At 40.5% G+C, this 25729-nt stretch overlaps 1 protein-coding gene and 1 long non-coding RNA gene across 2 annotated transcripts in view; one reads left to right on the forward strand and one right to left on the reverse strand.

Moving 5' to 3' along the window:
* Positions 1-25729, forward strand: part of LOC116502701 — a 227695-nt gene that overhangs the window by 26326 nt on the left and 175640 nt on the right. Inside the window, 3 exon segments of the mRNA XM_032208604.1 lie at positions 3400-3467; positions 10992-11121; positions 11637-13192. Coding sequence (XP_032064495.1) covers positions 3400-3467; positions 10992-11121; positions 11637-13192 — 1754 coding nt within the window.
* LOC116502707 lies at positions 15704-23867 on the reverse strand. Its single transcript, XR_004254579.1, has 2 exons — positions 23789-23867; positions 15704-15971 (listed from the first exon to the last, which is right to left on the reverse strand). It is a non-coding gene; the product is annotated as an uncharacterized LOC116502707 (long non-coding RNA).

The raw sequence follows: 25729 nt of genomic DNA on the forward strand, positions 1-25729 counted from the left end.
CCACTAGACTTTTTACCCTCTTTGTACATGAATGAAAGGCATTGCTGCAGGAGTTTTCATCCAGTAACTAGGCTCATGGCAAAGGCCTGTGGCATATTTTGGTAAGCAAATAGATGGGGTGGCATTGGGATGGTCTGAAGGATGCTTCCATCAAATCTCCCCCAGGAACTGTTTTTTTTTAGTAGGATTTTTCAGGAATATCCAGGTAAGGACAATTCAGGAGGAAATATAAGGTCCCCATAGAGATCCCAACCATTTCATCTCTGTCTTCTATAGAACAATTCTTCCTACTTTACAAATTATACATTTTAAAATTGTGTCTCCCTCACAAGGAAGAGTAGAAAGAAGTTGACCCTTCCTATGGCAGAGCTGAAATAGGTTCAAATTCCAAGTATAGTAAGAGGAGGAAATTATTTGTATTATGCCTTTCCTTCAGAAAGTCAAGCTAGTAGAAATAGTACCTTAATTGTTTACCCCTTTTTTGGGTTTACTCTTTCTTTTGTTACTGAACAACAGAAATTTAAGCGAGATTGTTATTAGGAATTTTCTTTTTAAACAAACCACTACTTTAAATACAAAATTCTTTAGTAAATTATAACATTGTCCAAAGGAGGTTGAGAAGGCTTCCTGGCTTTCTCAAGAGAGCCCCCTCCTGGCCGTGCATGGGAAATGCACCATCTCTCCTTTTTCCACGAGCGCCTTCCATGCACAGAAAATCCATCCCTCTGCAAAAAGAAATGAACCGCATGCGCTTCAGCGTTGAGCCGCTGTTGCAGGTTGGGAAGGCAGTGACGTCACTAGGTCTTGCCTTTCTAGCTGCTGGACTCTCTCTCTTTAACTCTTTAAGCTTCGCAGGCAGTTAAAAAGGCTGCAGAGACGTTTTGAAGGAAAGAGGTGGCAAGGGTAGGGGTGTGTGTGTGTGTCTGTGTGTGTGTGTGTGAGAGAGAGTGCGTGTGCATATATATACCAAGTCAATCTTAGGAGATTCCCATGTTTCTCTGCCGCCCTTTTCCATGATCGTAGAAAAGGAGAGCTCCAGAAGATGCATGCTGTCCTCAGAAAGAATTCCAGATCCCAGAAAGGAAAGGGATCGTTCTTGGTGCCCCATTTCGTGGGAATAGCTCCTGCATAGGGGAGAAGGGGAGTTTGTATGGCAAAACTCAAGCAGGAAGCAAAAACAACTTTGAAAGGAAGAGATGTAAAAGATGGTGCCTACATTCTCACTCTGTACTGGATGACACTAAACTCAGCTTGGGGCCTTTTGCAACTCAATTTGTTTGAGGAAGGCAGTCAATCACGTCATCGTATTGAGCTGTGTGCATTTAATCCTTTATATTTCATAGGAATTGAACGCCTGGATTTGATTGACCTGTTTGTGCTTAGGACACATTGTGTGACCCTGCCCCCCTGCGTGAAGGGAGAAAGAGAAATGGAGCAGGGTCAAAGGATTGGCACCTCATTTTTTGTGAACTGAATTTTCCTGCTTTGTGAACTAGTTCTGGGCTTTTCTATGTTGTATGTTGTGTGAACCCTGCTTAAAGGTAAATGTAGAGCTATATTGTTAAAATGCAAGTCTTTCCCTTTGAGTAAAAAGAAATTTAAATTATCCAAACGGCCCAAATGGACTGAATCTTCTTGCTGGAAGTCACCACTTTACAGGTCAGAAAAATGCTTCCTTCTGTGAGGATGAGTGTCGATGAATGTTCCGATCTACTAGCTTAGATTTATTCTTTCTTCTATAAGAAAATTGTAAAATTGAGGCCATTTGTTGATCTTCATGTAGAGAAAAAATGATCCCTTTGGCAAGGAGGGCTTAATGGCTTGTTCTGGTATTCCCATGGCTAAGTGAACATTGCTATGAATTAAAAAAGCATTTGAAGATACACAGATTTCATTGCACCCATTTGGAATTGTGTTACAGGACAAAGAGAGAATGGCTGGCCTTCCTTTAGCAAGTGAGGGAACTGGAAATGACCCTTCTGGTGCCCAGTCTGGAATCTGTGGGAAGATCTGGGCAAAAACTGGGCAGAAGATGCTGGAAGAAGGAGCCATCATTTCAGAAGTTCAGGCCTGGAACTTCAGGGGCGTCCAATATGAGGAGGATGAGGGTCCCCGAGGACTTTGTAGTCGACTCCACTTCTTTTATAGTCGATGGTTGAGACCAGAAAAGCACACAAAAGCGCAGATGCTGGACCTGGTGGTTCTGGAGCAGTTCCTGGCCCTTCTGCCCCTGCAGATGGAGAGCTGGGTGCGGGAGTGTGGAGCAGAGACCAGCTCCCAGGCGGTGGCCCTGGTGGAAGGCTTCCTCCTGAGCCAGGCGGAGGAGAAGAAGGAGCAGGTTGAGTTGCCGGTGAGAGGACTTCTTCTTGGGCCTGAATATAATAAACAATATGTTCAAATTTTTATATCAATTTTTTGTAGGTTTATTAAGATATAAAATGCAAGAAAATGAAAATAGTAGGAAAGTGGGAAGTGAAGTGAAAGAAGAGTAGGGTAAAGGGGAAAAAACAAAATAATTGAAAATCTGAATCTTTTTAGCACAGTTGAATAAAATGGTAACATTACAGGTTCAATGTTTTACATTTACATACTTAATATGTACTAGCAAATTCTATACAACAACAAACTTATGTAATCTGCAAAACACAATCAAAGTTTCATTTTTTTCGATCTCAAGAACAAAACCCAGCAGTGGTTCCAAAGTAGAAGCAAGGTTGGCTTGGTCTTTTTTTTAACTGAAGTAGATAATGTTTCCATCTCTTCCATCAGTTTTCCCAACGACTTCTCCTTTGTGGCTATTAAAATATCCGTCCGCTTTGCAAAGAGCATCCTTTCTGCTCTCAACATATATAACAGCGAAGTTCAAGAATGTTTTTCCATCTCTTTGTCTATTAAACCTAAAGAAAAGTCTCTGGTTTGATTTTCATGCCCTCTTTGAGAATCTTCTGCAGTACAATATAAATCTTACCCCAGTATTTCTTTGCTTTGTCACAAGTCCCACAGAGTTGGTAAAAAGTTCCTTTTTTATATTTACATTTCAAACGTGTATTTGAAATTCCTTTGAGATTTGAAAAATCTTTGGCAGTTTATCAGGTGTTAAATAGAGGTACACACCACTTCATGATATGTAATGTCCATTAATTCTTTTTTTCCTGGATCCTTCGCAATGGAGATCAGAGATCCTGAGAGAAAGAGGCATCTGTCAAATCTCCCTCAAGAACTGTCATTCAGGGGGATCCCTCAGGAAGATCCAGTTCAGGACATCTCAGGAGGTAATATAAGGTCCTTCCACTCCTTTGATAAATCCTAACTTTCTCATGTTCTCTGTGCCCTCTCCTCTATAGCATACCTCCTCCCATTTTATTAATTATGCCTTTTGAAATTCTGTCTCTCTCACAGGGAAGCATAGAAGGAAGTCGACTCTTTGTTTAGGGGGAGCGGAAATCGTGATTGAACCTCCAACTCAGGTATGAGAATAACTTTGATTTACTAGATTTCTATTTTTTCCCCTCAGGAAATCAGCTGTTGTACATATTATAGGTAGTCCTTGACTTAGGACCACAATTGAGCCTAAACCTTTTGTTGTTAAGTGACACATTTGTTAAGTGAACTTTGCCCCATTTTACGACCTTTCTTGCCACAGGTGTTAGGTGAAGTGCTGAATTTAGAAGTATGGTTGTTGTTAAGTGGCTTCCCTAATGACTTTGCTTGTCAAAGGTTCACAAACGGGGATCACATGACCCTGGGACCCTGCAACTGTCAGTCGGGACAGAGAATTAATTGATACAGAACATTTCTGTCCCCAGCAATCTAAAATTAATAGATTAATATAGTGCATATAACATAGATGTTTGTGTGGGTAAGAATATCAACCTTGCTGTCAAGCAAAATCAAGCATTTAATAGTGAGTGCCATACAATCTGCAATCAAACAGGTGGTAAGAAAATAGGGGAAGTCAGACACAGCACAGGTTATGTAGACAGTAATCACAGGGTCAGTCAAAATGGATGCAAATGTGTATACACCAATGCACAGAGTATGAGGAATAAACAGGGTGAATTAGAAATTTAAGTAAATGAGGGCAAACATGATATTGTTGCCATTATGGAAACTTGGTGGGATGAAACCTACAAATGAAACATACAGCTAGAGGGATTTAAATTATTTTTTAAAAAATAGACCAAATGAAAGAGGTGGTAGAGTTGCACTATATATAAGAAATACTTCTCTACAGAAATAGAGCACAACAATGCTGAAAACTGCCTTGAATTGGGTCGATATTGGGGGGGGGGGGGATAACATTGGTATAGGCCACCAAACCAGAGTAAATAGATGAACTTTTTGCTAGTCAGTTAACTAAGTTATGTAGGAAGCACATCACAATAGTAATGGTGGATTTTAACTACCCTGACATCCTGGGAGACAAACTCTGCACCAAGTGGAAGGTCAAACAGATTCTTGATAAACCTATCAAGACAACTTTGTTTCCCAACAAGCAGAGAAGGGAATCAACCAGATTGGTCTTAATTCTCACTAACAGTGATGAAATGATAGAAGGAATCTTGTGGGGGAGTGATAATACAATACTGGAATTCCACATTATGCAAGCAATAGAACAAAGTCTTGGACTTTAAAAGAGCTAATTTCAATAAACTTAGAGATAGTTTCGGAATTATTCCATGGATGAGAATCTTTAAGGGGAAAACAACTCAAGAAGCTTGGGAATTTTTGAGAAGTGAGATTATAAAAGCCCAGTCTAGCACAAAACCAACTAAGAAGAAAAATAACAGCTCTCAAAAGAAATTAGCATGTCTGCATAAAGAACTCTGATAAATTGAAAGACAAAAAGGACAAGTAAAAAAAGGGAAAGAGGGGCACATAACTAAGGCAAAGATGAAGTGAGGAAAGCTAATGAAGTAATGTTTGTTACAAAAAAAGTGTCTTTCAACATGTTAAAACCTAAAAAGAAGTCAAGGACACAATTGATCCTTTGGTGGCAGAAAGTGGGAAGAAGGTGACAAGCACAGGGAGTAAGCAGAACTACTTAACTCATGTTTTTCATCTGCCTTTACACAAAGGAAAAAAAATAGTCCAACTTATCAAAAACAGCACCACAAAAACCAGATTAGGAACAGAAGTTAAAATAAGTAAGTGAGCACCTGTCCACCCTAGATGAGAAGACCAATAAAGCTGATTAGGGGACTGGAGGCTAAAGCATATAAAAAACGGTTGCGGGAATTTGGTATGTCTTTTTTAATGAAAAGAAGGACTAGAGGTGACATGACAGTATAGAGTTTCCTGCCTAAGCAGGAGGTTGGAGTAGAAGACCTGCAAGGTCCCTTCCAACTAAACTATTCTATCCTATCCTACCCTACTCTACCACACCCTACAGTATCCTACTCCCTATCCTAAATGGTGCCCCTTTTTTGTAATTATTTGAGTTGAATTTGTGCTAAGAACCTGAAAAATATTTCAATATTCAAAGTAGCAAATTTCCATTTTTCCAATGCTTCATTTACAATCATTAATAAGAAAAATACATGGTTAATAGTTAAGATTATTCAAATCCCGAAATATATAGTCGAAATATAGAAACGTCTCCAAGTAAAAAGTGTTCTGAAAGAATAATTAGCCAAGGCCCTATTAGCTTAGAACAGTGATGGCAAACCTATAGCACGTATGCCACAGGTGGCACATAGAGCCATTTGTCAGGGCACGTGAGGCGCTGTCCTGTCAGCTGACCACTGTGCATGCACGGGCTAGTCAGCTGAGTTCACCCTTTTTTAAAGCCATTTTTTGCCCTCCCCAGGCTCCAGAGGCTTTATAGGAGCCTGAGGAGGGCGAAAAAGCCTCTGGAGGCCCTCCCGAGACTTCATGAGCTTCCCTAAAGCTTCCAGAGTGCAAAGAAACAGGCCCTACGGGCAAACCGGAAGTTTGGGAACGAACGTCCGGTTTGCTCGGAGGTTTTGACTACTGCGAAGGCTTCTGGGAAGCCTCCTGAAGGTCCCTCAAACCTTCGGAACGCTCAAAACGACCCTCCAAGCAAACCGGAAGTGACTTCCGGTTTGCTCGGAGGTTCATTTTGACTGCTCCGGAGGCTTCAGGGAAGCGTCCTGAAGGTCCCTGAAGCCTCCAGGGGGCTCCTGGGGGGGGAGGCTGTTTTCACCCTCCCCAGGCTCCTATAAAGCCTCTGAAGCCTGGGGAGGGCAAATAAAGCATGCCAAAAATGGGGGGGGGGGGGGAAGAGTACCTGTAGTGCACACATGCGCACTGGGGGGAGGGCATTGCATTATGGGTGCGGCACGCCTGCACACGAACCCCCTGCGCTCCCCCCACTTATGGCACACGAGCCAAAAAAGGTTCGCCATCGCTGGCTTAGAAAATAAATTCTTCTGACTTGTGCCTGGATTTGGAGGCCAAACAATCCAGCTTTGCACAGGCTAAGAATTGTCTTCAATGGAAAACATTCTTCATTTTCTTATTTACTGTCCAGCCAATGGCTCAGACTACTAGCAGCTTCCTTACAATCTGAGTAGGAGCAGAGTCTCTGGGTATTTATGGCGCAACACACAGACCCCTGGTTGAGCTCTCCCAGCACTTTCATGAAGGTGTTGAGGATGAACAGGATAGGTCCATTATTAAAATCATGTATTTTCTTATCTTTATCTTCTATATCTTCATTCTCCCCTTTAATTTTGGGGGCTCCAACCCTATCATCTTTTGCTGTGAGGAAGACTAGTCTTTCCAGCTTCTTCTCAATTCTCCCATATCCTTCCAATAGATTTTGAATTCCAGCCAAAATATTTTGGAATGTTAAGGTTTCCTCATCCAAGTATTGACCCATGTTTCCAAAACAGAAGAGAGAAAGAAAAAAAAAACCCAATAATGACTGCCAGTCTAGTCTTCCAGGCTTCTCTTAGCTTTTATTTTATTTAAGTTGACTTAAACACAAGTTCTTTCATGCTCTTCAAAGGGGAAGGGTTCTGTCCCCTCCCTCCCCTTCCTTCCTTCCTTCCTTCCTTCCTTCCTTCCTTCCTTCCTTCCTTCCTTCCTTCCTTCCTTCCTTCTTTCTTTCTCTGCCAAAATAGTTCTCAGAGGCACCTGTGAAAACAGTTGGTGCCCTTGGTTTTTTATCAGTTTCTGCAAACAAGTTGCAAACCCTTCAGCTGCAGAGTTAGTAAAATCAAATAAAGAAAGAGATACGTTGTTTCAGGAAAAAAAAACCTTCGACTGGCAGTTAATTTTCACCTTCTGTAGGAAACAAAGTTCTTTAGATTGCTTTTAGTGTGATTTAATAACAAATAGTAGGAAGAACTGTTAAAATAAAAAGGAAGGTTTTAATCCAGAAGTAAAAAAATAAGCAACAAGAAGCAGAAGGAAAAAAAATCAATCCATTTCCACAGTGATCCCATTAGGATTATTTTTGCAGCTCAATTCTTTTGTTTAAGTATCAATTTGGCTTTAAGGAAATATTTCTTATAGTCTTTAGCAAAATAGAAAAAATACCTCACCAATGGACTCACTTTCTCTTTTCACTTCCTTCCTCCCAGAGCGTCCCGACTTCATCAGCCTAGGGCTGCCTGTTCACCGCGGGCTTGAAGCACTTCCCTTGGGTTTAACAGGGATTTTGCGATATCCCTGAGACCAGCAAGACTTTGTCTTCCTGATCACTGTCTCTACAGGACGGTTTAGGTCTCAGTGGACCCCCCAGCGGCAAAAGTGTCAACGGTGGTCTCAGAGTGTTGAGACCGCACGTTGTAACATCGTGACCTGGCTCCTGCTTCCAGAATGAATAGTATTTTGATGAGGGTTTGCTGGCTGTTTGGTAGATCAGTTGATCCAGAAGAAAACAGGGCTAATTTAACCTGAATGGCACTGAAAGTCCTACAGAATCATTCAAGTTGATAAAAACTGCGTAAAATCTTTCTTTAGTCAAATGCTTTTTGTTCTGTCAACTTTGTCATCTAAACCACAGATCCTTACTAAACATAGCCATTTATCCTTTTTTAAAAATAATTTATTTTTTATTTTCAAAACAAACACAACACATCCTTCTTTACATACTGTAGAAAGTGTATCAGTTGGTTTCATAAAGACTTTTGTGCATCTCTTCCTCAGTCAACAAACATAATTCATATTAACTGAAGTATTTTAACTCAGATATTTATACATCTTACCATCATCATTCCTCCATTTTCTTTGACAATAATTGTTTAAACATCCTTCATCATAAAATATACCAAGATTTACCATATAATCACATACTGGCATTTCATTTACTATTTCCAAAATCCTCCATTAACACTGAATCCTTATGTCCTATTCCAGCAAAACATCCATAATATTTAATAACAACATTTTCTGATCCTCCTTTCCAAATCACGGTTTACAGTTTACATACAGTTTCCTTATGTTTTTACCATACCTATATATAGGTTGTTACCATTATCCCTCCTTTATTTAACTATATCCTGTATCATAACATTTTCCCCCTAATAATCAAGACTTTAACTGTATCTAACTTAGTTCTTTTTTATTAACCTTTATATATAATCCAAAATGATTTCTAATCTTCCTTTCATGGGTACCATTCAATATTCATATCTAATTATTACTTATCATAACACTACACATTGTATACCTTAGTAACTTTATCAATTATTTATTTAACTATATCTATTGTCACTAAATTTCACTAAGTTTAACTAGTTTTAAATTGTGCTCTTCCATCTATCAACCTGTATCTTTCCAGTAGCAGAAGTCTCATATCTTCTGCCATTTGTGATGTCAGTCTTCTAATCATCTACTTAATCAACTTTGTATGGACTCCTCTTAGCAACTCCTTGCTTATAAAATCTCTCATGTAATTTCGGGTTCAAAAGTTTCATTTCTTTTAAAACAAACATTTCATCATTCCTCAATCAGTAAGACATCGAAGTACAATTTTTTGTATGTCAAAATAGTTCTAGTTTACCACTAAATTCTTGTCTAGCCTAATGTATACCCCTCCCTCCCTCCACCCTCCCCCCAACCCCCCTCCTCCTTCCCCCCCCCGACTTCCCAGAACCCGTACACGGTATGGATTTTTAACAAACACAGTCTAAAATTTATTGAGAAAAAAGAAATAAAGAAATTAATGACATTCTGCATTGACCTTAGCTTCTTCTTGCTGAACTAACTTTAAACAATTTAAATCATTTCTGATCTTAAGCATAGGCTAACTGGAATTTCTTGGTCCCGTGTTTATTTTGTATATAGTCAATCCATTTTTTCCAGTCTCGTTTATATATCTCATTTGAGTGATCTTTAAGATATGCCGATATTTTAGCCATCTCGGCTAAGTTTGTAACTTTCAATGTCCATTCTTGAGTTGTAGGCGAGTCTTCCTTCTTCCAGTATTGCGCCACCAACAGTCTTGCTGCCGTTATTAGGTGCAGAATCAAGTTAGTCTCTACCACTGTAAAGTCAGTACATATACCTAGTAAGAATAACTGAGGAGTAAACTTTATCCTTCTTTTAAAGATATTTTGCATAATCCACCATATTTTTATCCAAAATGCCTTAACCTTTTGGCAGGTCCACCATATATGAAAATATGTAGCATCGAGAGAGCCACATCTCCAACATTTAGGCTGTAAGTTCGGATACATAGAAGCCAGCTTTTTAGGATATAAATGCGATTATAAAATCTCTCATGTAATTTCGATGCCCTTCTTCTGTTTCCTTAATCAGCTTATCTTTGTCAGTAGTGTTATCAATGCTATAGCTAATAAAATTTCTCTCTTTAAATCCATAAATTATTTTGTTTTTTCTTCTTCTGTATCTTGCCATCTAGGGTAGATTTCCCCTCCATTTAGTTCCTCTTTCAGTATTCTACTCTTTTTTGCTGTTAGATGCTCTAAGTCTTCCAGCTTCTTCTCTTTCCTCTCATATGTATTTGATAATTTCTGTATTTCTGAGAATATCTTTTGCAGACTTAAAGTTTCTTTCTGCTATTGAAATTGTGTCATTATCTCCAGATAACAAACACTGCTGCTCTAGCTTGGAAGGTTAATAAGATTAAGCATAGATTCACAATAACATTTTATTTTCACTTTTCTCTGGTTAAAGATATACTTCAAAGGGACAGCTGTATGCTTTTCTTCTTATTACTCTCTATAAACAAGCAGCAAGAACTTGGAGTGCCAAGCCAGGATAATCAGTGAGACAAACAAGAGTGTTTCGTTTTCAATACACAAAACTTCCAGCCTCTGAGTAGCAGTGTTATTGTTGCAATGTTCTTTATTTCTTTTTGTATCTTTTTTGTATTTCAAGTTAAAAAAAAGTCTAATTCTTGAATGAGTTAGAACACCCACAGTAATGAAAGAGGAGAATTGTAGCCCATAGGTTACAAAGAATAATAAAAGAAAAAAAATAGAAGAAGAAAACTTAGTCCATTCATTTTAAAAGGCTTACATTAATTCCATCCAAATAGCATTTAAAAAGTAAGATAACACACTGTCCAAAACCATTCCAAATTTAATTCCGCCGCCTATTTCTTCTGTTCTCCAATTTAAATTAATTTTAAGTTTTTTATAGGCAGTCTCTTCTTAAAACGGTAAAAATTCATCACCAGCTGGAAACACTTTCTCTTTCCCTATCCTTCTGTTTTGGAGACGCCCTGACTTCGTCAGCATTGGCTGAATTTCTTGTTGCTAGCTTGAAGAACTCTTGCATCGATCAGGGACTTTGTGATGTCCCTGACGTCAGCAAGACGTATTCTTCCTGTTCACCGTCTCTTCAGGAAGGTTTGGATCCGATTGGACCATCCAGCGGCAAAAGTATTGTCTGCGGTCTCGGAGCATCGAGACTGCACATCCGTATCGTTGCAACGTTGGCTCCTCAACATAGCAATTTATCTTAATGTTTATGTTTGCTTTAGAAATTCTTAATAATAGGAAAGATCCTGTAGTTCTTCCTTGGTCTGTTCTGTATTTTTTTCTTCCTTTCAGGAGGTTCTTCTGCCCTTTGAGGAAGTGGCTGTTTATTTCTCCGAGGAGGAGTGGTCTCAACTGGATCCTGACCAAAAAGCTCTGCATTGGGAAGTCATGCTGGAGAATTATAAGAATGTGGCCTCTCTTGGTAAGAGTTTCCTACTCTCCAGTCAGAGAGTTCAGGAAGACATTTTGTAGTTAGATGCCATTAGCTAGTTCTTATGAAAAGATTTGTAAATAGATCTCTTCAGAGGCAGAAGGGAAAGTTTTGTTTTTCTAGTGCTCCAAGGAAGGAAATAGGTTTATGGCATTTCGCTTAGATATATCCTATCTAATTTATATTTCTATATAAATATTTTATGACAAAATAATTCCTTGGTTTGAGGTAATGCCAAGTTTCATCACACAGATTTCAACTATTTTGGCCCAGATGCTTCCTATCAAGAGTTGCCATTCAGGTTTTTTGACTTAAATGTCTTTTCCAAGATTTTATGCCTCATCCAAAGAGATATTATCATTTCTATACCATGCCAATATTAGAATACAAATATGCAGTATATATTAGAATTTGGCACAATACCTGAAGGCAATCAATATGACTTCTGACAGAGTGATCTTTTTCCCTAACCTTTCTCCCACTTTCATTTCTCTTTCCCTTTGAAGGTGATAATGAGAATTATAATAAAGACTCTGCAGAACCAATCAAAGTGTTCAGAAAAGGAGATGCTATGGAGAAACCTGCAATTCAAACAGATTTCCAAAGGCAGGAGAGAAACCTGTTGAATAATTGGAAAAAGGAAAGCTCATGTCCTTCGACTGTTACTAAAATGCAGGACTTTTCTGATCAACAAGAAAAACTAAAGGAGAAATATACTGAGAAAGGTGTAAGAATCTTGAAAGAGACATTAGATGTAAATGGACCCTGTCCATCACAAGCCAAAGGAGCAGCCAATATGGACAAAGACAGAGAAAAAAAATACAGGTGGATGTTCACACTTTCTCAAGAAAATGGGTCTCTTGAATCACAGAAAAGTTTTCACATTGGAGAGAAGACAAATAAATGCAATGAAAATGAAAGCAAAACTGATAATAAAAGGACCTCCAGAAAAGAGAAGCCATATAAATGCATGGAGTGTGGAAAGGGCTTTTTTCAAAACGGTCACCTTATTACCCATCAAAGGATCCACACAGGGGAAAAGCCATATAAGTGCATGGAGTGTGGAAAGGGGTTCAAAACAAGCAGTGAACTTATATCCCATCAAAGGATCCACACAGGGGAGAAGCCATATAAATGCACCGAGTGTGGAAAGGACTTTAGCCAAAACATTAACCTTATTACCCATCAAAGGATCCACACAGGGGAGAAGCCATATAAATGCATGGCGTGTGGAAAGGGCTTCAGAACAATGAAAGATCGTGCAACCCATCAAAGGATCCACACAGGGGAAAAGCCATATAAATGCATGGAGTGTGGGAAGGACTTCAAAAGTAGCAGTAATCTTACACGCCATCAAAGGATCCACACAGGGGAAAAGCCATATAAATGCATGGAATGTGGAAAGGGCTTCAGAACAGCCAGTCAACTTACATACCATCAAAGGGTCCATACAGGCGAGAAGCCATATAAATGTATGGAGTGTGGAAAGACCTTCAGAATAAGCAGTAGTCTTACATCCCATCAAACGATCCACACAGCGGAGAAACCACATAAATGTATGGAGTGTGGAAAGGGCTTCAGAACAAGGATTAAACTTACATCCCATCAAAGGATCCACACAGGGGAGAAGCCATATAAATGCATGGCGTGTGAAAAGGGCTTCAGAACAAGCAGTAAACTTACATCCCATCAAAGGATCCACACAGGGGAGAAGCCATATAAATGCATGGAATGTGGAAAGGGCTTCAGAATAAGCAGTAAACTTACATCCCATCAAAGGTTGCACACAGGGGAGAAGCCATATAAATGCATGGAGTGTGGCAAGAGCTTCAGAATAAGCAGTGGTCTTACATCACATCAAAGGATCCATACAGGGGAGAAGCCATATAAATGCACGGAGTGTGGAAAGGACTTTAGCCAAAATATTAACCTTATTACCCATCAAAGGATCCACACAGGGGAGAAGCCATATAAATGCATGGAGTGTGGAAAGAGCTTCAGAATAAGCAGTGGTCTTACATCCCATCAAAGGATCCACACAGGGGAGAAGCCATATAAATGCATGGAATGTAGAAAGGGCTTCAGCACACCCCATAGTCTTATTTCCCATTACACAATTCATAGACTGGAGAATCCCAAAACAATGATTAATTTGGATGAGAATGTATGCTAATTATTGATTTAATGGATTCTATGTATGAATTTACAATTTACAGACAGATCTCTGAAAAGGATTTTTAATAATAAAAAAGAAACAATGGGTATGAGCCATTATAATTACTTATTCAATTTTTATTGTATCTATATACAGTATATAGGAGTGTCAGACTGATGGCTCTTGAGCTAGTTGTATCCCGTGCTGGACACGCCCACCCAGCCCCCGCGAATAGGGAAAATGTTGCAATGCGTCACGTACAGCACCAAAAAACTAAAAACAAACTTGGTGCTTCACTGGCTGGCCAAATGACCGGATCTTGTTTGGCCATGAAGATTGAACTGGGTTTTAACTCCATGTGCATATTTGGTCACTTAGATATCTCTTTATACCAGGGGTGTCAAACTCTATTTCATTGAGGGCTGCATCAGAGTTGTGTTTGACCTCAGGGGGCTGGGATGGATGTGGCCAACTGGATGTCAGTTGTGTCAATCGCTGTTGTGGCTTGAGCCTTCTGCCAACAAAAATAGGCTCCTGAGCTCAGTTTTTGGCTGTGATAGCCTACTGAAACCCTCTGCCATTGAAAATGGAGCTCAAGAGTCTTGCACATGGCCCTTACATGCTCCACTTTTGGCTGCGACAGCCTCCTGCAAGTCTCTGCCCACGAAAATGGAGCTTGCAAGGGCCATGTTCCTCCTGAACATGTGGCCCTCCTGAGCTCCTTTTTTTCTGGCAAAGGCAACGCAGGTCGTTCGTTTGTTATTTGCAGGGTGGATCCATGGGCCAGTTCTAAGCACCCCACAGTCCAGATCTGGTGTCCTTGCCTTGATTTTCACACCTCTGCTCTATGCTTTTGGTGTCAATATTCAAAGAAACACGCAGTTCTTTGGCTGCCGCCCAAAAGTTGGTGCCTCTTTCTGAACGAATGTTTTTAAAGCAATAGCAGTCGCAATAGCAGTTAGTGTTATATACCGCTTCATAGGGCTTTCAGCCCTCTCTAAGCGGTTTACAGAGACAGCATATCGCCCCCACAATCGGGGTCCTCATTTTACCCACCTCGGAAGGATGGAAGGCTGAGTCAACCCTGAGCTGGTGAGATTTGAACAACCGAACTGCAGATAACAGTCAGCTGAAGTGGCTGCAGTACAGCACTCTAACCACTGCGCCACCTCGGCTCTGAAGGGCCTCAGATAGCAATAAAACATCTGAGGGCCTTTATGAAGCTAGAAGTGTCCATGCTTAATAACTTCAATGTGGACAGCTCTAATGGTCATACAGGTGAATAGGGCTGCCCACCTCTTACTGTTTGCTTCACACTCTCTAGTGTGATCTGTGGTCACAGACCAGGGGCCAAAGACATCAAGGCCAACGTTAGTGAAAGGAGGATTTGTGCTGAGTCTGTCAGCTGGAAGATGAGCCATTTTTTCTTTGTAACCTACCATGGAGCTTGCGACAAGTAATACACCCAAAGATTACCATTTTAGCTCCAACTATCCACAAACCAGAGGTTCTTAAAGCTTCTTCTATAAATAATCATGTTTGACTTGATGGTGAAAGTGCAGCACAATCAAAGAAGCAATGTGATGATTGCCAGGAGGGTTTTTTCTCTTTTTCTTCCTTAGGGCATACACCTATTCCCAAAAGACCATTTTGATCGAAAAACAGGTCACGTTTCCTCAGGGAGCTCTCTCTAAGGATAAGTCTTTAGTTTAACATACAGTGAATTTCTTGGGATAGGTTTCAGACTGCACAGTGTGCAGTTTTGCCCATAACAAATCCAATGTGACATTGTGCTTTAATATCTATTGTTTTTAAGTAGGTAATAGCAGCTGTTGTTGTGATAGAAGCATCAGAAAATATACAGAGTTTTTGGCTTTGTATCTCTAAAGCAGGGATATCAAGATCAATTGATTGACGGTCTCATCAGCATTATGGTTGCTCTCAAAGGACCAGTTGCAATGAAGATTATGATGATTCAGTGCCAGGTGAGCATGGTTGGGTAGGCATGGCCGGCTGGACGCTGCTGGGCTCAGCTGACTTGGGATAAGAGAAAGTTTGCAGGAAGCAGTTTCCTCCGAGTTCAACTTCTCTCCTGACAGATCTCTGCAGAAGAAGAGAGAATGGCGGGAGAGCTATGTTCTGTCCCCACTGCACCTTAGTCTGTGTGCAGCTCGACAGGCAGCTAAATCCACCTATCCTCCAATAAAACAGACTGTGTGTGTAGATCTGAATGCTTTATTGAAAGAATAGAATATGGTGAAACTGGGGAAAATAGGGATACATACAATGAGAACAAATACAAGATAGAGAGCATTAAGTTATTGCTAAACATAAGGAATAAATACAAGCTATTTATTTTTTGAAAAAAATATTTTATTGAACAGTTTTTTTAAAAAAAAGACAAAAAGAAAAAAAATATTTTTCACAATTTCCTTCTCTCGAACATTTCCACCTTGCATCAATTTAAATCTCACCAACGATGCTCTGGGTGGGACGTGGGTTTGTCCTTGGATGACCACGTTCCACAGATTAAGGTGGGTTCTGCCTTCTCCAAATTTTAAGGGAAATGGAGTCTGGCTTCTCAGCAGGCACTTGGGCACTTGGTTTGAGAGTGTGGGGTGATGATTAAATGGGTAGAATCGGCTTCAATTTTCTTGGAGCATGTTTGTCTCTCTTCTTAAGAATTCTAAATTGGATTTAAATAAAATTAATTAAATATCAACGGTGTGGTTATGTTCCAGTCATGTATTATACTCATGTATTAAACTCTGTAGTTGCTTTAAAATGTATTAACACATGAAGATATTTGGAAGGATTTGGAGGGGGCATATTTCAGGAATTGAGAGCAGGTGCAGGAACAGGATAGGTCTAATCTAAGGAAGAGAAGGATTAGGAATGACATAACAGAAGCCTTTTAATACTGAGGGGCTGCCACGGATAAGAAGAGATCAATCTATTCTCCAAAGAACCAACGACAGCATAAGAAATAATGGAGGAAAACTTATCCAAGAGATACTGGTATAAATCACATAACATCTCAAGAGTTCTTAAAGAACTGGCAGATGTTATCTCAGAACTATTGTAGAATATCTTTAAAAAATCTGGAGCACTGGGGAACTGCCAGAAGATTGGAAAAGGGCCGATGTGGTTTCCACCTTCAAAAAAAAAAGGGGGGGGGGCAGACCCAAGGAATTAAGGACCAATCAGTCTAACGCCAATATCTGGGAAGATGCTGCAAATAATAAAAGAAAAACCAGATCTGTGAAAATCTATAAACAAATAAATTTAAAACTAGTAACTATCAAAGGGTTGTTAAAAACATCATGCCAAACCAATTTGATTTCATGCTTTTCAAACTGACTAAATTAGAAGACCAGCAAAATGCTGTGGACGTAGACTTTAGCAAGGCATTTGACAAAGTAGATCACAACCTGCTTCTTGGTAAACTAGAAAAATGTGGGAGAGTAAGCATCCATCCATCAATCAGAATGCAGCTAAAACGGACCTTGGAGGTCTTGTCCAATCCCCTGCTCAAGCAGGAGATTTTATACCATTACAGAAAAGTGACTGTCCAGTCTCTTCTTAAAAACATCCAGTGATGAAGCAGACACACCCACCACTTCTGAAGGCAAGCTTTTCCACTGGTTAATTGTACCCATTATTAGGAAGTTTTTCCTTAATTCCAGGTTGCTTATCTCCTTGTTTAGTTTCCATCCATTGTTTCTTGTCCTGCACTCTGGTGCTTTGCAAAATAAATTGACCCCCTTCTCATTGTGGCAGCCTCTCAAATACTGGAATGCTGCTATCATGTCCCTCCCAGTCCTTTTTCTCAACACTACTCAAAGCCAAATCCTTCATGTGTTTTAGTCTCCGCGCATATAATCATCTTAGTTGCTCTTTTATGCACTTTTTCTAAAGTCTCAACATCTTTTTTTATAATGTGGTGATAAAAACTGGTTGCAGTATTCCAGCTGTGGGCTTACTAAGGCTTTAGAATGTGATACTAATACGTCACATGATTTTGATTCTATGCTTCTGTTTATGCAACCAAAGATTCCATTAGTTTTTTTGGCTGCTGCCACGCACTGCTGACTCACATTTAACTGATCGCCCACTGAAACACCAGGGTCCCTCTCACAGTTATTGTTTTTGAGCCAGGCTTCACCTAATCTGTACTTGTACCTTTGGTTTTTCCTGCCCAGGTGTAAAACCTTGCTTTTCTCCACATTAAATTTCACTTCGTTCCGGTTTGGATGGAGTTTGGAGTTGGGATCCAAGCAAGAAGGTCTTGGAGACTGAATGAAAACTTATTTAAATATGAGAAAAACATTAATGAATGTAAAAAGTTGTTAAAAGAATATTTTGTTTTTAACATGAATAAGGGTACATCTATGGAAATGGTAAGGGATGCAAGTAAGTGTATATGAGAGGAGTTCTGATAAATATGAATAGATTACATAGACGCAAACAGGATGAAAAGATAATTGAACTTGAAAATGAAATTAGGAAGAGAGAGCAGGAGCTAATCTTAAAACCAGGAGACAAAAAGATCAAAGAAACAATCACATTATTAAAAGAGCAATTTAACATGCTGATGTCAGACCAGTTGGCTACCAATTTGCTATATGCAAAACACAACACTTTCTGTAATGCAAATAAATCTGGTAGATGGCTAGCATATTTGATTAGGAAAAAACAGAAGTCTCATAATATATAGAAATTACATTTTAAAGGGAAGGAAATGCATCAACAAGATGAGATTCAAAAGTTTTTCGTGAATTCTTTATAGGATTGTACACAAATGATAAAATCCAAAGCTTAGATATAGATAGATACCTGGATAAAGAAAAAATACCCATAGTTAAAGACGAGCAGAGGGAAAGACTGAATCAACCAATAACTTCGGGGGAAATTCTCCAGGTAATTAAACAGCTAAAAGTAGGGAAAGCACCGGGTACAGATGGCTTGACAGCGGCTTACTACAAAAATTTGCAATTAGAAATGGTAGAACCGCTTAAGGAATTATTTAATAAGATCCAAGTGGAAGGGAAGGTACCCTCATCTTGGAAGACAGCCTTTATATCCTTGATACCCAAAGAAGATCAAGATCTTACTCAACCAAAAAATTATAGACCCATATCATTACTCAACATAGATTATAAAATTTTCACTAAAATACTAGCGTATAGGTTAATGTTGGCTATTCGGCAATTAATTCATAATGATCAAACAGGTTTTATTCAAGGAAGACAAATGAGAACTAACGTAAGACTAATTCTCAATACATTAGAATACCTGGGAAAGAACAACCAAATTCCTGCTGTGCTTATATTTTTAGATGCTGAAAAAGCCTTTGATCGAGTGAATTGGCAATTCCTGCTGAAAATATTGCAAAAAATGCAAATAGGAGAGCACTTTTTACAATCAATTAAAACAATATATCAGGAACAAACAGCTCAAATCATAATTAATTGGAGTCTAACAGATTCATTTAAAATTGAGAAAGGTACAAGGCAGGGTTGTCCCTTATCTCCATTATTGTTTATTATAACTTTGGAACTATTGTTGAATAAAATACGGCGTTCAGGGGACTTACAGGGAATCAAGATTAGGCAGCAAGAATATAGAGTACGTGCTTTTGCGGATGATTTGGTTATAACATTAACCCAACCACAGGAATCTAGTAAGGTTTTAATGAATATGATTAATCAATATGGTCAAGTGTCAGGATTTAAAATAAACTTAGGGAAAACAAAGATACTAGCTATAAATATGAACACTAAACAAAGGGAAGAACTAGAAGGAATGACAGTATGTGAAATAGTTAAAAAGGTCAAATATTTAGGAGTTTATATCTCAACCTCAAACGGGAAGTTATATAAGTATAATTATGAACCACTATGGCATAGTATACAGACAGAGATGAAAAAATGAGAGAAATTACAGTTATCTTTGCTGGGAAGAATAGCAGCAGTGAAAATGAATATTCTACCTAAATTTTTATTTCTTTTTCAAACGTTACCAATACTTAAAAAAGATGCAAGCCTGCTAGAATGGCAGAAGGGTATTAATAAATTTGTATGGGCAGGGAAGAAGCCGAGAGTAAAACTAAAAATAATGCAAGATGTGCGTGAAAGAGGAGGCTTGAAATTACCCAATTTAAAACTATATTACAATGCAGTAGTTTTATCTGTAATTAGTGACTGGATTAACTTAACAGAAGATAGAATACTTAATATTGAAGGGCATGATTTGGTATATGGTTGGCATGCTTATCTGCTATACAACAAAAAGGTGGATAAGAATTTCAAAAGTCATATTTTAAGGAATGCTCTACTGCGGGTTTGGAAAAAATATCAATATAAACTAAACGATAAGATACCCATGTGGGCTATTCCCAGACACGCAATAGAAAATATGAACATAGTACAAAAACAGGATGTAACTACTTACAGACAGCTTCTTACCCTAGAAAGAGGTGTACTACAACTGAAACCCTTGGATGTACTAAAAGAGGAAAAGGTAATTCAAACATGGTTTCAATACGGGCAGTTACAGGCTAGATGGAAAATAGATAAAAAAAATTGGCTTTATGCAAGTCGAGGATGTTACTTAAACAAATTAGAGATCAAAGTCCAATGCATATAAAGAGATTATATAATGTATTAATAGAAATTGACTCGGAAACAGAACTAGTTAAAGACTGTATGATAAAATGGGCTCAAAATGTTGAAGAACCAATAATGTTGGATACATGGGAAAAGATTTGGGTGAGAAATGTAAAATTTACACAAGCCCAAAACTTGAGAGAAAATTTTTATAAGATGTTTTATAGATGGCATTTAGATCCTAAAAAAATGGCTTCTATGTATCTGAATTTACAACCTAAATGCTGGAGATGTGATTGTGTGGACGCTACATATTTTCATATATGGTGGACTTGCAAAAAGGTTAAAGCATTTTGGATAAAAATATGGTGGATTATGCAAAATGTTCTTAAAAAAAGAATAAAGTTTACCCCTGAGTTATTTTTGTTAGGCATACTTACTGATTGTACAGTTGTAGAGACTGATCTGATATTGCATTTAATAACTGCAGCTAGATTGTTGGTGGCCCAATACTGGAAGAAGGAAGATTTGCCTACTATTCAAGAATGGACATTGAAAATAACAAACCTAGGCGATCTTGTTAAAGATTTATACCCTGTATTAGTTCTGGGAAGTCGGGGGGAGGGGGAAGGTTGGGGGAGGGCTTGGGGGGGAGTGGGTGGTGGGAACTAAACATTTTTTAAAGTTTGTTTTTTTCAAAAATGATCAATTAAAAAAAATTTCACTTCGTTGCATGGTGTCCATTGTTCAAGCCTGCCAAGATCTTTCAGATCCTGAACAGGTCTTCTGGGGCATTGGCTGCTCCTGCCAGCTTGGTGTCATCTGCAAATTTGAGGAGGAGCATGAGATGAGGTGTATGATGTTCATTTCTTCTTCTTTTCTTCTGTCTACCATTTCAAATCCTTCTCTATGGAGATCAGAGATCCTGAGGGAAAGAAGCAGGGGTGGGTTGCTGCCAGTCCCCGACGGTTCTCACGAACCAGTTGGTGACTGGACCTGGAAGTAAGCCTGCCCCGCCCCCAGCCCTGTATACCCGTCACGGCCAGATGGTATTTTGTCCCTTCTGTCTCCCCGTTGCTCAGAAAAGCAACTTCAGGAACTTCCTTTGCTAGCAGGCAGGTTCTAGGATGCCTGCCGCCACCAAAGGACCTTCCAGGAGTTGCTTTTCTGAGCAACGGGGAGACAGAAGGGACAAAATACCGTCCGTTTTCCCCATGCTCCGAAAAGCAACTTCGGGAAGGTCCTTTGGTGGCGGCAGGCATCCTAGAACCTGCCTGGTAGCAAAGGACCTTCTTGAAGTTGCTTTTCTGAGCATAAAGCCCCCGCCGCTTCTGGACATCTATTGCAGTTGCGAGGAGCTGAGGAGAGCACAGAGAAGAGCGTGAAGGTTCTTGGCACTCTGGGAAGCTGCTAAAGCGGCAGGGAGAGGCAAGCGGCTTGGTTTAGCCTCCCTGGATCTCGTAGCAGCAGCAGCCCCAAGTGCGCCGATCTCGGCATTTTTTGCATCGGGGCGTGCTGCAAAAGGGAGTGAGTGAAGACTTTTTACAGAATGCTGGTGGTGGAGTTGTGGGCCCATCGCCCCTGCTCAGCAAAGCAAGTCCGGGGAAGTCCTTTGTGCTGGCTGGAAAAGGTCTTTACTCCCTCCCTCTTGCAGCACGCCCCGATGCGAAAAATGTCGAGATCAGCGCATTTGGGGCTGCTGCTGCTGCGACGTCCAAGGAGGCTAAACCAAGCCGCTCGCCTCTCCCAGCCGCTTTCGCAGCTTTCCGAAGAACTGAGAACCTTCTCCGCGCTCTCCTCGGCTCCTTGCAACTGCAATAGACATCCAGAAGAGGCTTTTGGGGCTAATGGGGCTTGGGTTTCCGGCCCGACAGCCCCCGCCGCTTCTTCTCCGCTGGTCCGGAGCCCCTCCAGGAAGCGAGGAACGCGAGGGAGATCCCTCCCCCCCACGGATGGGCTCCAGACCAGCGGAGCCTCCTCCTCCTTTTTAACCAGGCAGCTATCAGAGAGAAAAGGGCAGTGCGTCCCCATGTGCTTGTGCAGCAGCCAAAGATTTCCTGGTTAAAGATCTCCTAGTTAAAAAGATCGCCTGTCTAAAAAGAAGATAACCGCCTGGTTAAAAAGAAGGATGAGGCTCCGCTGGTCTGGTACCCATCCGCGGGGAGAGGGATCCCCCTCGTGTTACTCGTCTTCCTGGATGGGCTGGTAAGGGGATAGAAAAGGTTTTTCTCCAGTCCCAGGTTTCAGCTTCCTGGCTTCAGTATCTCTTTCCAGCTTCTTTTGTTGAGCCTGCAATTAAGGTTCTTTTTTATATCTTAGGAAAGATCATTTGGTTAAAACGAAGGAAGAGCCTCCGCTGGTCCGGAGCCCATCTGCGGGTTGGGAGGGAGGGAGGGAGGAAGAGACAGATAGACAGACAGATAGACAGAGAGACACACACACACACACACACACACACACACAAGGAGTGAGTGATTAAGTGAGTGAGTGAGAGACAGACAGACAGACAGACACACACACACATATACACACACAGAGTGAGAGAGAGAGAGAAAGGGAGGGGAGAGAGATAGAGAGGGAGGGAGAGAGACAGAGAGAGACACACACAGACTGAGGGAGAGACAGACAGACAGACAGACAGACACACACACACAGAGTGAACAGATGGGGGGGAGGGAAGAGAGACAGCGAGATACAGAGAGACAGACACAGAGAGAGAATGACAGAGAGGCAGAGAGAGAAGGAGGGGGAGAGATACAGATCCACACAGAGGGAAACAGGCAGACAGACAGACACACACACACAGAGAGATAGAGACAGAAAGAGAAAGAGAGAAAGAGAAAGGAAGAAAGAAAAAAAGAAAAAAGAAAAAAGAAAAGAAAGTGGGAGAGATAAAAGAAAGAAAGAAAGAAAGAAAGAAAGAAAGAAAGAAAGAAAGAAAGAGAACTTATGACCACAATTGAGCCCAAAATTTTGGTTGCTAAGCAAGAGTGTTGTTAAGTGAGTTTCATCACATTTTCCAAGTTGGCCACTCCCACCCAGTCACATGGCCGGCAAGCCACTCCCACCCAGTCACATGGCCAGCAAGCCACTCTCACAAAGGAGGCCACACCCACAGAGTAGGTTCCAAAAAATTTTGAAACCCACAACTGGAAGGAAATGAGAGGTGGGTTGCTCCTGGTTTGTCCCGGATCGAGCGAACCTGTAGTAGTGGTGGCGGAAGGCTCCGCCCACCCATCCCAACACTTTTGGGCAAGTGCAGAAGTGCACACAAGCACATTCACCCACACGAGCAAACATGTAGTAAAAAAATTGGAACCCCCCCCCCCCACACACTGAAGGAAGCTTCCATCTAATCTCCCCCAGGAACTGTTTTTTTGAGTAGGATTTTTCAGGAATATCCAGGTAAGGACAATTCAGGAGGTAATATAAGGTCCTCCTATTCCCCATAGAGATCCCAACCATTTCATCTCTGTCTTCTATAGAGCAATTCTTCCTACTTTACGAATTATACATTTTAAAATTGTGTCTCCCTCACAAGGAAGAGTAGAAAGAAGTTGACCCTTCCTATTGCAGAGCTGAAATTAAAATTCCTGAATGAAGTTAAAAATTCAGAGCTGAAGTTAAAATTCCAAGTAAAGTAAGAGGAGGAAATTATTTGTATTATGCCTTTCCTTCAGAAAGTCAAGCTAGTATGAATACTACCTTTCATTTTCAGCCCTTGTTTGCGTTTGCTCTTTTTTTTGAGCAACAAAAATTTAAGTGAGATTGCTATTAGGATTTTTAAAAAACGACAGTACTTTAAATACAAAATTCTTCACTAAATTATAATACTGCCCAAAGCAGATTGAGAAGGCTTCCTGGCCTTCTCGAGATCACCCCCTCCTGGCCGTACTTGGGAAATGCACCATCTCTCCTTTTTCCATGAATACCTTCCATGCACAGAAAATCCATTCGAGGCTCCCTCAGCAAAGAGAAAGGAACCGCATGCGCTTCAGCGTTGAGCCGCTGTTGCAGGTTGGGAAGGCAGTGACGTCACTAAGTCTTGCCTTTCTAGGATGCAGGACTCTCCCTCTTTAACCCTTTAAGCTTCGCAGGCCATTAAAAAGGCTGCAAGGAAGTCTTGACGAAAGAGGTGGCAAGGGTAGGTGTGTGTGTGTTACTGTCCTTGTGCGAGCGTGTATACAAGGAAAGGCAGAAGGTTCTCACACTAGAGAAGGAAAGGATATATATTTATATACCAAGTCAATCTTAGGAGAAAGAAAAGGGATCGTCCTTAGCTACCCATTTCGTGGGAATAGCTCCTGCATAGGGGAGAGCGGGAGCTTGTATGGCAAAACAACTTTGAAATGAAGAGATGCAAAAGATGGTTGTCTACATTCTCACTCTGTGCTGGATGACATCAATCTCGGCTTGGAGCCTTTTGCAACTCAATTTGTTTCAGGAAGATAGTCAATCGCGTCATCGTATTGAGCTGTGTGCATTTAATCTTTTATATTTCATAGTAAAAGAGAAATTGGCAACTAGATAAATAAAGCTGGATATTAAAGTTTCTTGACCATGTGGAACAGGGCAAGGATTAATTGCTTTGTCTGCCTCTCCAAGCTAAAACAAAGGAACCAGGATATTGGTACAAGTACTCCCTTTTGGGGGGCAATTGAGTAAGCTGAATGAATGTCTTGTCACAGTACGAGGGGCTGGGCACAGGAAAGAGGTGTATGTGACACAGGAAGGCAATGTACTTTGGGGTGATTGATATGCTGGCTAAAGTCTGTAAACAACTGCCCTTCGGGGTTCAGATTTTGCTTGACCTATCCTTGCTGAACCTTGTGCAATAAACCTTTCCCTCTGATAAAGAGCTGGTCTCATCTCATTTCTGCAACATTTCAAACTGAACCCCTTGATTTGATTGACTTGTTTGTGCTTAGGACACATTGTGCGACCCTGCCCCCCTGCGTGAAGGGAGAAAGAGAAATGGAGCAGAGTCAAAGGATTAGCACCTCATTTTTTGTGAACTGAATTTTCCTGCTTTGTGAACTGGTTCTGGTCTTTTCTATGTTGTATGTTGAGTGAACCCTGCTTAAAGGTAAATGTAGAGCTATATTGTTAAAATGCAAGTCTTTCCCTTTGAGTAAAAAGAAATTTAAATTATCCAAAATGCCCATATGCACTGAATCTTCTTGCTGGAAGTCACCGCTTTACAGGTCAGAATAATGCTTCCTTCTGTGAGGATGAGTGTCGATAAATGGTCCGATCTACTAGCTTAGATTTATTCTTTCTTCTATAAGAAAATTGTAAAATTGAGGCCATTTGTTGATCTTCATGTAGAGAAAAAATGATCCCTTTGGCAAGGAGGGCTTAATGGCTTGTTCTGGTATTCCCAAGACTAAATGAACATTGCTATGAATGAAAAAAGCATTTGAAGATACACAGATTTCATTGCACCCATTTGGAATTGTGTTACAGGACAAAGAGAGAATGGCTGGCCTTCCTTTAGCAAGTGAGGGAACTGGAAATGACCCTTCTGGTGCCCAGTCTGGAATCTGTGGGAAGATCTGGGCAAAAACTGGGCAGAAGATGCTGGAAGAAGGAGCCATCATTTCAGAAGTTCAGGCCTGGAACTTCAGGGGTGCCCAATATGAGGAGGATGAGGGTCCCCGAGGACTTTGTAGTCGACTCCACTTCTTTTATAGTCGATGGTTGAGACCAGAAAAGCACACAAAAGCGCAGATGCTGGACCTGGTGGTTCTGGAGCAGTTCCTGGCCCTTCTGCCCCTGCAGATGGAGAGCTGGGTGCGGGAGTGTGGAGCAGAGACCAGCTCCCAGGCGGTGGCCC

Source organism: Thamnophis elegans, chromosome 2 (assembly GCF_009769535.1).
Source record: "Thamnophis elegans isolate rThaEle1 chromosome 2, rThaEle1.pri, whole genome shotgun sequence".
NCBI lineage: Eukaryota > Metazoa > Chordata > Lepidosauria > Squamata > Colubridae > Thamnophis > Thamnophis elegans.